Source organism: Pseudophryne corroboree, chromosome 5 (genome assembly GCF_028390025.1).
Source record: "Pseudophryne corroboree isolate aPseCor3 chromosome 5, aPseCor3.hap2, whole genome shotgun sequence".
Taxonomy (NCBI): domain Eukaryota; kingdom Metazoa; phylum Chordata; class Amphibia; order Anura; family Myobatrachidae; genus Pseudophryne; species Pseudophryne corroboree.
Window position 1 is genome coordinate 51,806,090 of NC_086448.1, and position 15,037 is coordinate 51,821,126.

The 15,037-nt window shown below is 46.8% G+C and overlaps 1 protein-coding gene across 2 annotated transcripts in view; it reads right to left on the reverse strand.

Annotated features, from left to right (window-relative positions):
- EFR3A (EFR3 homolog A) overlaps window positions 1–15,037 on the reverse strand; it is a 361,435-nt gene that overhangs the window by 29,900 nt on the left and 316,498 nt on the right. For both annotated transcript variants that reach the window (XM_063921270.1, XM_063921271.1), the window contains one exon: window positions 10,988–11,115. In XM_063921270.1, coding sequence (XP_063777340.1) covers window positions 10,988–11,115 — 128 coding nt within the window. The remainder of the gene's footprint in view (window positions 1–10,987; window positions 11,116–15,037) is intronic.

Sequence of the window (15,037 nt, forward strand, 5' to 3'; positions counted from 1 at the left end):
ACCATTTGTCCAGCAGATCCCACTGAAAAGTTCTTGCGTGGAATCTGCCGAATGGAATCGCTTCGTAAGAAGCCACCATTTTTCCCAGGACCCTTGTGCATTGATGCACTGACACTTGGCCTGGTTTTAGGCGGTTCCTGACTAGGTCGGATAACTCCCTGGCTTTCTCCTCCGGAAGAAACACCTTTTTCTGTACTGTGTCCAGAATCATCCCTAGGAACAGCAGACGTGTCGTCGGAATCAGCTGCGATTTTGGAATATTTAGAATCCATCCGTGCTGTCGTAGTACTACTTGAGATAGTGCTACTCCGACCTCTAACTGTTCTCTGGACCTTGCCCTTATCAGGAGATCGTCCAAGTAAGGGATAATTAAGACGCCTTTTCTTCGAAGAAGAATCATCATTTCGGCCATTACCTTGGTAAAGACCCGGGGTGCCGTTGACAATCCAAACGGCAGCGTCTGAAACTGATAGTGACAGTTCTGTACCACAAACCTGAGGTACCCTTGGTGAGAAGGGCAAATTGGGACATGGAGGTAAGCATCCTTGATGTCCAGAGACACCATATAGTCCCCTTCTTCCAGGTTCGCTATCACTGCTCTGAGTGATTCCATCTTGAATTTGAACCTTTGTATGTAAGTGTTCAAGGATTTCAGATTTAAAATAGGTCTCACCGAGCCGTCCGGCTTCGGTACCACAAACAGCGTGGAATAATACCCCTTTCCCTGTTGTAGGAGGGGTACCTTGATTATCACCTGCTGGGAATACAGCTTGTGAATGGCTTCCAATACCGCCTCCCTGTCGGGGGGAGACGTTGGTAAAGCAGACTTCAGGAACCGGCGAGGGGGAGACGTCTCGAATTCCAATTTGTACCCCTGAGATACTACCTGCAGGATCCAGGGGTCCACTTGCGAGTGAGCCCACTGCGCGCTGAAATTCTTGAGACGGGCCCCCACCGTGCCTGAGTCCGCTTGTAAGGCCCCAGCGTCATGCTGAGGACTTGGCAGAAGCGGGGGAGGGCTTCTGTTCCTGGGAAGAGGCTGTCTGCTGCAGTCTTTTTCCCCTTCCTCTGCCCCGGGGCAGATACGAGTGGCCTTATGCCCGCTTGCCCTTATGGGGACGAAAGGACTGAGCCTGAAAAGACGGTGTCTTTTTCTGCTGAGAGGTGACCTGGGGTAAAAAAGGTGGATTTCCCAGCCGTTGCCGTGGCCACCAGGTCCGATAGACCGACCCCAAATAACTCCTCCCCTTTATACGGCAATACTTCCATATGCCGTTTGGAATCCGCATCACCTGACCACTGTCGCGTCCATAACCCTCTTCTGGCAGAAATGGACAGCGCACTTACTCTTGATGCCAGAGTGCAAATATCCCTCTGTGCATCTCTCATATATAGAAATGCATCCTTTAAATGCTCTATAGTCAATAATATATTGTCCCTGTCCAGGGTATCAATATTTTCAGTCAGGGAATCCGACCAAGCCACCCCAGCACTGCACATCCAGGCTGAGGCGATTGCTGGTCGCAGTATAATACCAGTATGTGTGTATATACTTTTTAGGATATTTTCCAGCTTCCTATCAGCTGGTTCCTTGAGGGCGGCCGTATCAGGAGACGGTAACGCCACTTGTTTTGATAAGCGTGTGAGCGCCTTATCCACCCTAGGGGGTGTTTCCCAACGCGCCCTAACCTCTGGCGGGAAAGGGTATAATGCCAATAATTTTTTAGAAATTAGCAGTTTTTTATCGGGGGAAACCCACGCTTCATCACACACCTCATTTAATTCATCTGATTCAGGAAAAACTACGGGTAGTTTTTTCACACCCCACATAATACCCTTTTTTGTGGTACTTGTAGTATCAGAAATGTTCAAAACCTCCTTCATTGCCGTGATCATGTAACGTGTGGCCCTACTGGAAAATACGTTTGTTTCCTCACCGTCGACACTGGAGTCAGTGTCCGTGTCTGGGTCTGTGTCGACCACCTGAGGTAACGGGCGCTTTAGAGCCCCTGACGGTGTTTGAGACGCCTGTACAGGTATTAACTGATTTGCCGGCTGTCTCATGTCGTCAACAGTCTTTTGTAAAGTGCTGACACTATCACGTAATTCCTTCCATAAGACCATCCAGTCAGGTGTCGACTCCCTAGGGGGTGACATCACTAATACAGGCAATTGCTCCGCCTCCATACCATTTTCCTCCTCATACATGTCGACACAACGTACCGACACACAGCACACACACAGGGAATGCTCTGATAGAGGACAGGACCCCACTAGCCCTTTGGGGAGACAGAGGGAGAGTTTGCCAGCACACACCAGAGCGCTATATATATATATACAGGGATAACCTTATATAAGTGTTTTTCCCTTATATAGCTGCTGTATAGATTTATCTGCCAATTTAGTGCCCCCCCTCTCTTGTTTTACCCTGTTTCTGTAGTGCAGGACTGCAGGGGAGAGTCAGGGAGCTTCCCTCCAACGGAGCTGTGAGGAAAAATGGCGCCAGTGTGCTGAGGAGATAGGCTCCGCCCCCTTCTCGGCGGCCGTTCTCCCGCTTTTTTATGGAAAAACAGGCATGGGTTAAATGCATCCATATAGCCCAGGAGCTATATGTGATGCATTTTTTGCCCCCTAAGGTGTTTATATTGCGTCTCAGGGCGCCCCCACCCAGCGCCCTGCACCCTCAGTGACCGGAGTGTGAAGTGTGCTGAGAGCAATGGCGCACAGCTGCGGTGCTGTGCGCTACCTTATTGAAGACAGGACGTCTTCTGCCGCCGATTTTTCCGGACCTCTTCTGCTCTTCTGGCTCTGTAAGGGGGACGGCGGCGCGGCTCTGGGACCCATCCATGGCTGGGCCTGTGATCGTCCCTCTGGAGCTAATGTCCAGTAGCCTAAGAAGCCCAATCCACTCTGCACGCAGGTGAGTTCGCTTCTTCTCCCCTTAGTCCCTCGATGCAGTGAGCCTGTTGCCAGCAGGTCTCACTGAAAATAAAAAACCTAAAACTAAACTTTTTTCTAAGCAGCTCAGGAGAGCCCCCTAGACTGCACCCTTCTCGTTCGGGCACAAAAATCTAACTGAGGCTTGGAGGAGGGTCATAGGGGGAGGAGCCAGTGCACACCAGGTAGTCTTAAAGCTTTTACTTTTGTGCCCAGTCTCCTGCGGAGCTGCTATTCCCCATGGTCCTTTCGGAGTCCCCAGCATCCACTAGGACGTCAGAGAAATAGCCTGCGTGCGACCAGGTCTGAATTAGGCCCATCGTACATGTCTATTTGCAGCACCCAGTACTGATACTGGACCCTATAAACTCCAGAGAAGCTTCCATTACATAGTGCTACGTTGTGCATTAAGGGGTATATTCAATTAAGGTCGGATCATTTCCGACGTGCATTTGTCGGAATGGATCCAACAAGGGCTATTCAATGCCCATCTCAATTCGACTTTAAAAAAATCGAATTGAGATGAGGGACTGGAGAGGGGGGAGTGCCGCGGGCAGAAGGGGGACAGCAGTGCTGGTGGAGCCGGGTGGACGCTGCAGTGAGCGGCTGCTGTGACACATCCTCCTGCAGAGCTGTGCTGTAGCGCTGCTGTCCCCAGTCTGCCTGCGGCTCTCCCCCCTCTCCGGTCCCTCATCTCAGTTTGACTTTTTTTTTTTTAAGTCGAACTGAGATGGTCGGAAACGGGGCCAAAACCTGTCGAATTTGGCCCCACTTCCCTCAGAAGCACGCGAATCGGCAGCTATACCGCCAATTCACATACTATTCGACAAGTCGAATTCCCCGACTTGTCGAATAAAAATGCTGGGGACAGAATACGTCGGAACCCCTTCTGACCTGAAAAAGTCGAAAACGGACGTCTTTTCGACAAGACTGTAGTTTCGACCTTGATTGAATATACCCCTAAGCTGGAATCTGACCTGTCCCTCCTGACTGGGGAATACCACAATATATAGTTACAATGTTCTTGCAGATGTCATTGCTTTGGAATAATAGAAACACCTAAAAAAATAGGCTGTTAAATAATGTGTTTTTGAGGAAAAGTTCTAATCAGAATTCAGGCAAAGTGGCTATTTTGTATCTTGTGCATGAAAACAAACCAATTTCATAGCGCTATTCCCAAACATTACTCTCAGAGTGCTGCCTTTGGCGGTGTCTGCGGTGAGTTATGTCCTGCCTCAATGGCAGCAGCACTTTCAGAATGAGATTTTAAAACAATATACTTTAGTAAAGATGCAGAAATACAGGTGACCCATTGGCCGCAGAGAGCGGAGGCGGTTATGTCACTAGGGCCCAAATGTATTAAGTCTTAAAAAGTGATGAAGTAGAGACGGACAAAGCGTGATAAATGACCAGCCAATCAGCTTCCTAACTCCCATGTTACAGGATGTTTGAAAAAATAGGATTTTGGTACTTACCAGATAAATCCTTTTCTTTGAATCCACGGGGGGCACTGGAGTACTCTTGGGATATGGACGGGCCAATAGTAGGGATAGGCACATTTAAATATTTAAATTAGTAACCCTCCACTTCCTCCATACTCCCATGGTACCTCAGTGTTTTTTTACTGTGCCGAACATAACATTATAACATAACAGACAACTATAAAGTTGACACATAACATAACGGACAACTAGAAAGTTGACACGACACTAGATAACAATCACATTAACATTTAAATAAGACCTACTGAACTTACCACAGGTAAAACTGCTCTGGGTGGGCGTCCAGTGCCCCCTGTGGATTCAAAGAAAAGGATTTATATGGTAAGTACCAAAATCCTATTTTCTTTTTCATCCACTAGGGGTCACTGGAGTACTCTTGGGATGTACCAAAGTTTCCCCCTTGGGCGGGAGAGCTGTTTGGCACCTGTAACACTAGACGGCCAAAGCTAGATGCTGATGCCGCAATATCAAACTTGTAATAGCGCACAAACGTGTGCACTGATGACCATGTAGCCGCACGGCAAAGTTGTAGAAGCTCCACGACTCGCTGCCCATGACATTCCCACATAACGTGTGGAATGTGCTGAAACGGATGCAGGCGGTTGTAGCCTAGCATGAAAGTGAGCCTGACGAATAGTCAGCTTTATACATCTAGCCAAGGTCTGCTTGGAAGCTGGCCAACCTATCTTGACTGCATCATAGCGAACAAACAATGTATCTGTTTTACGTACTTACAGTACGTAGATGTTCGGGCTACATAAACGCGGCGTGCGCGTACCACATCCAAAGTAGCTGGAGTTCCTAAGCCTTCTGAAAAAAACAGGAACTATGAGGACTGGTTGATTGATGTGAAAAGAAGATACTACCTTTGGTAGAAAAGCGGGATTTGTCCGAAGTTCTGGTCTGTCATCATAAAATACCAGATACGGTGGCTTGCATGACAAGGCACCCAATTCTGAAACATGCCTTGTCGAAGCTAAGACTAGGAGAAACACTGTTTTCCACGTTAGAAACTTAACATCCACTTGTTGTAAGGGTTCAAAAATTGAAGACTGTAAAAACTGTTGGCAAAATAACCAAACGCCTTTGAAAGAAAATTGACAAGGCAGAGACCTGCACCTTTAGTGTAGCTAAACGTAGTCCTCCATCTAACCCCGCCTGTAAAAATAGCAACAGACGGGATACTGTAACTTGAAAGAAGATGTCGGAAACTTCCAAGCTTCACACCAACCTATATAAGCCCGGCAAATCCTGTGATAATGAGCTGCTGTGACTGGCTTTCTAGCACGTAACATGGTCAGTATAACAAACTCTGGAATGCCCTCTCGCCTTAAACGCAGCCGCGCTAAATTGGGGTAACGAAACGGACCCTGTTGCAGAAGGTCTGGACGTAGCAGAAGTGGCCACAAATCGTCTGCGAGTAGACCGCCAAGTTCCGAGAACCATGCTCTCCGAATCCAATGAGGCGCAACTAGTATGACGGTTGTGGACTCTCTTTTGATCCGCTTTAGCAACCGAGGAAGAAGCGGAAATGGTTGAAATAGATACACGAGGCTGTACGGCCACGCTATTGTGAGAGCATCCACTGCCACTGCCTTTGGACCTCTTGTTCTGGACACATACCTGGGTGTCTGATGATTTTGGCGAGATGCCATTAGATCCACCTGTGGGTAACCCCACCGCTGGACCAACATCTGGAACGTCTCTGTATTTAAAGCCCATTCTCCTGGATGCAAATCCTGACGGCTGAGATAATCTGCTTCCCTGGAATGAACACTGCCGACAATATCACTTGGTGATGCTCTGCTCAATTCAGGATTCGAGCAACTTCTTGCATGGCCATGCGACTTCAAGTCCCTCCTTGTTTGTTGATGTATGCGACTGCCATCGTGTTGTCTGACTGAATCTGAACAGTCTGAGACTGGAGCATGTGAACTGTCTGTCGCAGTGTGTTGTAAATTGCCCTGAGTTCCAGGACATTTACTGACAGTAATCTTTCTCGGTCTGACCATAGACCTTGAAGCTGACAATGTAGGACCACTGCTCCCCAACCTCTGAGACTTGCGTCCGTCGTCAGAATTATCCAATTTCAGACTCTGAACCTTTTTCCTGCAGTGAAATTGTGTATGTGGAGCCACCAGAATAGTGATACTCTGGCCCTTGGAGACAACTGCACCATCTGATGAATTTGTAGATGAGAGCCTGATCACTGTGCGAGAAGATCCAGTTGAAAAGGATATGAATGAAATCTTCCGAACTGGAGTGCTTCGAAAGATGCCACCATCTTTCCTAACAGTCGAATGCACAATTGCACGGAGACCGTCTGTGGTTTGAGCACGAATTGTAACAGATGACAAATACTTTGTGCTTTCTGTTGATCCACCGTATCCAGAATCATTCCCAGGAATTGAATTCTTTGAGATGGGACCAGGCTTGATTTGTTGAAGCTGACAATCCAACCGTGCTGAACTAGTAAACTGTACGTCAGTAAGGCATCTTGAAGGAGTATTTGCTGAGAAGGAGCCTTGATGAAAAGGTCATCTATGTACGGAACTATTATCACTCCCAGGGATCTGAGATGAGCAATCATCACAGACATCACCATCGTGAATACCCGAGGCGCTGATGAGAGGCCAAGCGGTAGTGCCTGAAATTGATAATGGCTTTGTTGTACTGCAAACCTTAAGTACGCCTGATGCGGTGACCAAATTGGAATGTGTAAGTAGGCATCCGTGAGATCCAGCGAAATCATGAATTCCTGTGTTTCTAAACCTGCAATCACTGACCGCAGGGATTCCATCTTGAATCTGTAGTAAGTGACGTACTGATTGAGCCGTCCGGCTTTAGTACTACAAAAAAACTGGAATAATAACCTCGACCCTGTTGGTGAACTGGAACCTGAATCAAAACTGCTGAATCTACGAAAGATTGAATTGCAATCTGCAGAACCGCCTTTTTGTCTCCCAACACAGGCAGGCCTGTCTTGAAAAACCGCCTTGGTGGTAGACAAACTCTATTTTGTAACCTTTGAACACTAAATTGCGGATTCACCCATCTGTGGATGTCTGAAACCACACCAAGTGAAACGTTTGAAGGCGTGCTCCCACAACCGAAGATCCGAGATGTGCTGGAAACCCGTAATGCCACTGGCTTGTCTGCGGAATTTGTGTCCTGACGACGGTTAGCGGTTTGTTGGAAACCACGTCCTCTACCACGTCTACTCTGTATGGTTGTTCTTCTAGCACGGCCTCGAAAGGACTGAGGTCTAAAGGATTTGAACACTGGTCCAGTGTATTTCCTTTTAGGAACTGGTGTGGGCAATGGCAGGAAAACAGACTTTCCCCCAGTAGCCTGAGAAATCCATTTGTCCAATTCAGGACCAAATAACATATCGCCAATGTAAGGCAACGCTTCTATTCCTCGTTTTGACTCTGCCTCTGCCTGACAAGAGCGCAGCCAAAGCGCCCGTCAGGCCGCAACTAGTGAAGCTGAAAGCCGAGAAAAAAACCTGGCTGACGTCCATAGAAGCTTTACCTAAATACTAAGCAGATTCACAGATGTGATCAGCAAGAAGTATAAGCTGATCCTAACGGAAGATCCTTTTGTAGGCCCAACTTGAGCTGAGTTGCCCATGCAACTACAGCCTTGTTAAACCAAACTCCAACTAAAGCAAGTCTAAGCAACACCCCTACTGCTGTATACATTGACTTTAGCACAGCTTTAAGCTTACTTTCTGACAGGTCTTTAAACGTAGTTGCAGCTGGGACTGCTATGGTTAACTTCTTTGAAAGTTTTGACACAGAGGAATCCACTGTTGGGAAAATTTTCCCATTTAGTGGTCATAGACTCAGGGAACGAGTAGTTAGACATAAACCGCCTAAGCATAGAAAACCGTTTATCTGGATTTTTTCATGCTTCCGTTAACTGCTTATTAAGAGAATCTGAATAAGGAACACACACGTGCTCTCCATTTTTTAACAAATAAAACTTTCATTTGAAAGAGGTTCCTCAGTCTCAGTAAAATTTAGAACCTGGCGAACTGCCCTGATGAGATTATCAATGGCCGGGCTATCAGTGACCTCACTATTTGACTCTTGGCCCAATTCACCTTCCTCTTGTTCCTCCTGAGATATAAGGTCTGGCATTGAATCGTCAGAATGCAACACAGCTGAAATTGGTAAATTATGCGACAACTGATGACTACTCTTAGGAATTCCAATTGTAAAGCACAATGGAATTTGCTGCGCTATATAAGAAACGGTTAATAAATAAATAAGTAATAAATTGAGTTAGACCTGGACTTTTGTAAACCTTGCAAAGTCCTTGACATATCCTGAGCCCATTCTGGCAGCTCAGGCGGTATTAACCTAGCATCAGACCTAGCCGCCTCACAATCTTTTCGCGCAGCGGCCAACTCTGACTTTAACTCAGTCATCATACCTGCCATCATCACCCAAGGAGGATCAGGGCAGATGTCCGTATTTGGACCCGTATTTATAAGACACACTGTGCAAGTGGAAGTTCCGTCAGGTAACTCAGTCGCACAGACATCGCAGCCAAGTTGCTTCTTTGATTTAGCATTGGCTTTACTCATGATGCACACAGACAGACAGGTATACAGTCAAAAGAGAAATACCACGACTCAGTAAAATTTTTTTATAAAGTGTGTATAACACAGAATGCACTGCACTTGGTACACACTAAATCAGTTAAATATGTGCTTCACAGAATTCCTACTAACACCCCTGCCTTCTCCAGTGGCCGTGTGTTGTAGGACTGACAGCAAACTTCCTCCAAAAAGAACGGAAGAAAGGAAGTTGCGTTAAAATGGCGTCCAGCCACGTGCTTATATATGGTTTTTTTTAAAAACATATACACAGAAATCCTTTTGCACTATACCAGCAGTGTGTTCAGGCTTAATAGCTTGTTTTAACACACAACTATTAACCACCCCCCTACGTGAGAGGTAAAACACTGGACTGGTGTTACAGCTCTCTCCCCTGCTTGTGAGCCACGGTGCCGCCTCATTAATCTATTAGTGGCCCCGGCTAGCAGTAACAGCAATCCCCCCCCACCAGTGAGAGCCTGACCTGTAATGCAGGGGAAACGGAGCTGGCGGGCCGCTGCAGAATTAAAAACTGCCAGCGGTCGTAATCAGTGAGCGCGGCTATACACAGGGGAGCGGTGGGCGCCCAGCGGCAGCAGCGTGGCTGCCCGCAGCCGGGCAGGGGAGTGGCGCAATGGTTATATACAAGTTTAAACGTGTACCACACATGGCGGGGCAGCAGCATGAGCTGACCGCCCTGCTCCCCAGTTACCAGAACATGTTACAAAGTAAAACGTAGCGGCGGCAGTGCGAGCTGCCTGCCCGCTCCTTACCTGTGTCAGTGGAGGCTCTGACGGGGCTTACTGATTAAGCTCTGTCCAGCTCCTGGACCATTAGGCAGAATCAGCTACCGTTGATGAGGTCTATGGTGGGGCTCCTCTCCTGAGCGCTGACAAGCCTTGCTACCCTCAGCAGTACTCCCAAACCCGGACCCATGCTTCTTAGTAAGCTGGGAAGGGTTTGGGAATTGAAAAAAGTAAAATTCCTTTTAAAAAGAAAGTACTCTCCAAACGTGTGCCTTCCTGGCGAGGCACAAAAAAAACACTGAGGTACCTTGGGAGTATGGAGGGTTACTAATTTAAATATTTAAATGTGCCTATCCCTGCATATCCCAAGAGTACTCCAGTGACCCCTAGTGGATGAAAAAGAAATGACACTTAGGAGCTTATTGGCTGGTACTTTCACTCTTTATCAGTCTCCACTTTATCACTTTTTAAGGCTTAATACAGATGTGCCCTGTTACATCCTTGCTGCAGCACAAAAGGAAAAATGTAACTTAGTCCAAGCTTACGATGTAGGGGGTCATTCCGAGTTGATCGCTCGTTGGCTAGTTTTAGCAGCTGTGCAAACACTATGCCGCCGCTCACTGGGGAGTGTATTTTAGCTTAGCAGAAGTGCGAACGCATGTGCAGCCGTGCTCTGCAAAAAAAGTTTGTGCAGTTTCTGAGTAGCTCTGAACCTACTCAGCGCTTGCGATCACTTCAGCCTATTCGTGTCCAGATTTGACGTCATACACCCGCCCAGCGAACGCCCAGCCATGCCTGCGTTTTTGCAGACACGCCTGCGTTTTTGCAAACCCTCCCTGAAAACGGTCAGTTGACACCCAGAAATGCCCCCTTTCTGTCAGTCTTCTTGCACCCATCAGTGCGACTGAAAACTTCGCTAGAACCTGTGCACAACCACAACGGGCTTTGTACCCGTACGTTGCGCGTGCGCACTGCGGGGCATACGCATGCACAGAAATGCCGTTTTTTAGCCTGATCGCTGCGCTGCGAACAACGGCAGCTAGCAATCAACTCGGAATGACCCCCATAGTGACACCCCCTTTAAGCACTGGTACATTCACTGTGTATTACTCTAGGGGTGATGCGCTATGTCGCTACTGTGATGTTACAGAAGAAGAAGAAGACTATACATCTCTATCACCAGGCACGGTTCTTACCTGTTACTTGGGGCACGTAGGGTACGGATAATCTGTCCACGCTGTAACCGCTGCCGCCAAGGGATTCAACAATTTTGTTGGTCAGAAAGAAAACGCTTTTATCAAGCTTGTCCAGAGACTTTGGAAGGCTGTTAACACAAATAAGGCCTTATCTTAGATGTCACAAAAACTGATTATACACAAACAGAAATATAGACACATATCATTAATTCATAACCAGCTGTTCTGTCTGAGGCAGAATTGCAAATTCATTCCTGTACTGTTTATGCGGCTTTATTTGTCTCACAAATGTCACTGCAAGCATCAAGCCAGAGATGATACTATATACATATAAACGGAAATGAAGGAATTAGGTGTCTGTGTAATTGCCCGTCATGTATTCATCATGTATACAGTGACAGTATATTTTATAGTGTTGGGCAGCAGTAACATGTGGAATGGAGATTTCAAGGCTAAATTTTTTTGGGTTATTATAATTCCTGGAAACCCCCAAACCTCCCCCCACCAATCCTTATTAGCCGGATGCGGTTGCCAGGCTGGTGTTCTTCAGCTGTAATGTCTTGGATGATTCTGGATATACATTAATGCTGGACCCCATAACATTTGGCCTATTATAGACACTGCTCCCTGGCTCTACTGCATACATGTACTGTATGTGAGATGTTCCTCCTTGTAAACTACAGGCTGAGGCAAAAAAAATATATTTTAAAGGTCAACAAAAAACTCTAGCAGCCTTCAGCTCTTTAATGGTCCTTGGTGGATGTATGTAGACCTCAGCTGTCAGATGGCCCCGTTGGCTGTGTAGAGGCCTCTCATGAAGTTGCTGAGGACTGTTTTCCACCCAGTAACAAAAATTCTGCTCGTTAACGTAGCCAGACAAATTAAAGTGAAGTTTGTCAAGAAATTGCAGCGATGACGCCAAAAATTATATCTCATTGAAATATTAAGACGGCAGATAAGAACCAAATGGTCCATCCAGTTTGCCCTTTAGGTATTAGTGTTAGTGTAGTAGGGTTAGTTTAGGGGTTAGGTTTACATAGAAACGGACGGATCTCCCTCAATGTGATAACTTTTTTTTGGAAGTGACTCTTCCTATTATGCATACTTAGCGACGAATACCAATATATTAATAATTCCAGATGATATATTCATATATATATATATATATATATATATATCATCCTGTGTGGTGAATTAATCTATAGAGAGCCCAGACTCTAGCTTTTATCTAGTACATTCTATAAAAATGATAGCTAGGATAGGATTGGTTGCTGTGGGCAAAATCTCTAAGGTTTGCTAAATATCACCATTGGGAGGAAATATAACAGTCTTCAACATTCTGGTGAGTCTGCCTGATGGTTTAAAGTGGCAATCACTTAACTGATACATTTTCCCCCAAAAACGGTCAGGTTTTTTACGAGTGAATTATGTGAAGAACATGTATTTAAACTTTTCCAAAACGATTTTATTAAGAATATATATATATTTTTAAAAAATTTGTAAAATATAATTTTTTTCAAACATTGGAACATCGGAAATCATTGCGACTTTGATTTTCCCCAGTGGCGGGCTGTTTTTTTTTTCTTTAAGATTACATTTCCCGGGAAAGCTGCTTCTCTGATATTCGAGATGTAGGACTGTTGTTCCCGGGTAGCATCCAAGGGAAGACTATTCTCTGTGCAGCCGCCAGGTGGGGGCTCCTGTCGTGCTGACCGATCAGCAGTGATTGGCAGCATGGCAGGCACTGGGAAAGGGTGAAGGGAGGTCCATTTGTGATTGGCAGCTGCTAGAAGATTATCTTTCGGCAGCTGTCCACTCTGTGTATCTTACTAGTCGCAATGTCTGCGACCAGATCAGATAACACACTGCCTGGTGAGGTCGCAAATGATGCTACCATGCCAGGGAAGTGGTTAAACGCAAACCAACCTGATTTTTGCCTTTTAAATGATTGCCACTTTAAAATATCAGGCAGACGCAGCTGGATCTAGCTGATGCCTGCAAGCCGCAAGCTGTTACATTTCCCCTTCGTCTCTAATGAACATTTAATTGTCCTGTTCTATCCATTATACAGCGCTTACTCTATATCCTAATGAATGGCTGTAAAGGGAAATGTGTGTGAAGTAGATGAAGGATTCAGCTTAGCGCTATCGGTGGCAGAGAACCCCATGTTTCTCAGCAATACCAGAGTTATTGATTGCAAATTATTTTTCTTTATGGATTTTTACACCGGGAAACCTGGCGGACTCTCACAAAACACTCATCTAATGGAGCAGGAGGAGTAAAAATAGAATTTTCTTGGAAGCGGTTGGTAAAAAGGCGGAATAATGTTACTGATGAAATACACAGCTCTGTACAGCCGCCATGCCTCACAATAAAGTCTCTTCAGACACTTAATGTACTGACATTCGTCATGTTAATAATAGACTATGGTCCTAATGGTTTATGTATAGCGCCGATGTTTGGTTTACTGCTAGTGCGCAGGACCTGTACTGCGCATGTGTAGCTCTGTGTCTGCGACGACGGTTGCGGTACCACATAAGCCGCAGATGGCTTGCTGCAGTCATTAATGGGCGGCGACAGAATACAGCAGTGTGTCAGCCAGGGCCGGACTGGCCATCTGGCAAATGCCAGAAGGGCCGATGGTCACGTGGGCCGGTCCAGCGCTCACTGATACACGCCAATCAGAAGCCTCCGGTCCGCGAGCTCTGATTGGCTCACGAACCGGCGGCTGGTTTGAACGAAGTCCGCTATACGCCGCCGCGCCAGACACAGCCGCGCTGGTGGGCGCTCTCCTCTCCTGACTCACCCGTCCCTCACAGCCGGAGCCCGGAGGAGAAGCAGCAGCAGCAGTGGTAAGCAGCTGCAGCACTGGCTGCTGTGGGGGCAATTGTATATCTGGCACTGTGGGGGCAATTGGCTGGCACTGTGGGGGCATTTGTATACCTGGCACTGTGGGGGCAATTGTTTACCTGGCACTGTGGGGGCATTTGTATACCTGTCAGGTATACAATTGCCCCCACAGTGTCAGATCCACAATTGCCCCCACAGTGTCAGGTATTACCTGACACTGTGTGGGCAATTGTGGATCTGACACTGTGGGGGCATTTGTAGATCAGGCACTGTGGGGGCATTTGGATACCTGCCACTGTGGGGGCACTTGTGGATCTGTCACTGTGGGGGCATTTGTGGATCTGGCACTGTGGGGGCATTTGTGGATCTGGCACTGTGGGGGCATTTGTATACCTGGCACTGTGGGGGCATTTGTATACCTGGCACTGTGGGGGCATTTGTATACCTGGCACTGTGGGGGCATTTGTATACCTGGCACTGTGGGGGCATTTGTATACCTGGCATTGTGGGGGCATTTGTATACCTGGCACTGTGGGGGCATCTGTATACCTGGCACTGTGGGGGCATCTGTATACCTGGCACTGTGGGGCATTTGTATACCTGGCACTGTGGGGGCATTTGTATACCTGGCACTGTGGGGGCAACTGTGGATCTGGCACTGCACTATTGGGGGCATATAATGTAAATTTCGGCTCATACCGGGTGCTATAATGTAAATTTCGGCTCATACCGGGTGCTATAATGTAAATTTCGGCTCATACCGGGTGCTATAATGTGAATTTTGGCTCATACCGGGTGCTATAATGTGAATTTTGGCTCATACCGGGTGCTATAATGTGAATTTTGGCTCATACTGTATGGTATAATGTGAAAGAGGCACCAGTACTAGATAGTATAAGGGGTCCTACTATTGTGGTGCATAATGCGTATAAGGGGTGTATGGTGTGGTAAACTATACTGAAGACCACGCCCCCTTTTGAGTGGCCACACCCTTTTTCCCGGAGCGCGCGCGCCTTCGGCGCACGCTTAATTATAAACTTCACATTTCCATACCCCCACTTAAAAATTTCCACTTCAACCACTGGTTGTGTGTATTTTAATAGAGAATGATGTACACTTGTATGTTGTTAGAATATTAAATAAGATTTTACTCACCGGTAAATCTATTTCTCGTAGTCCGTAGTGGATGCTGGGGACTCT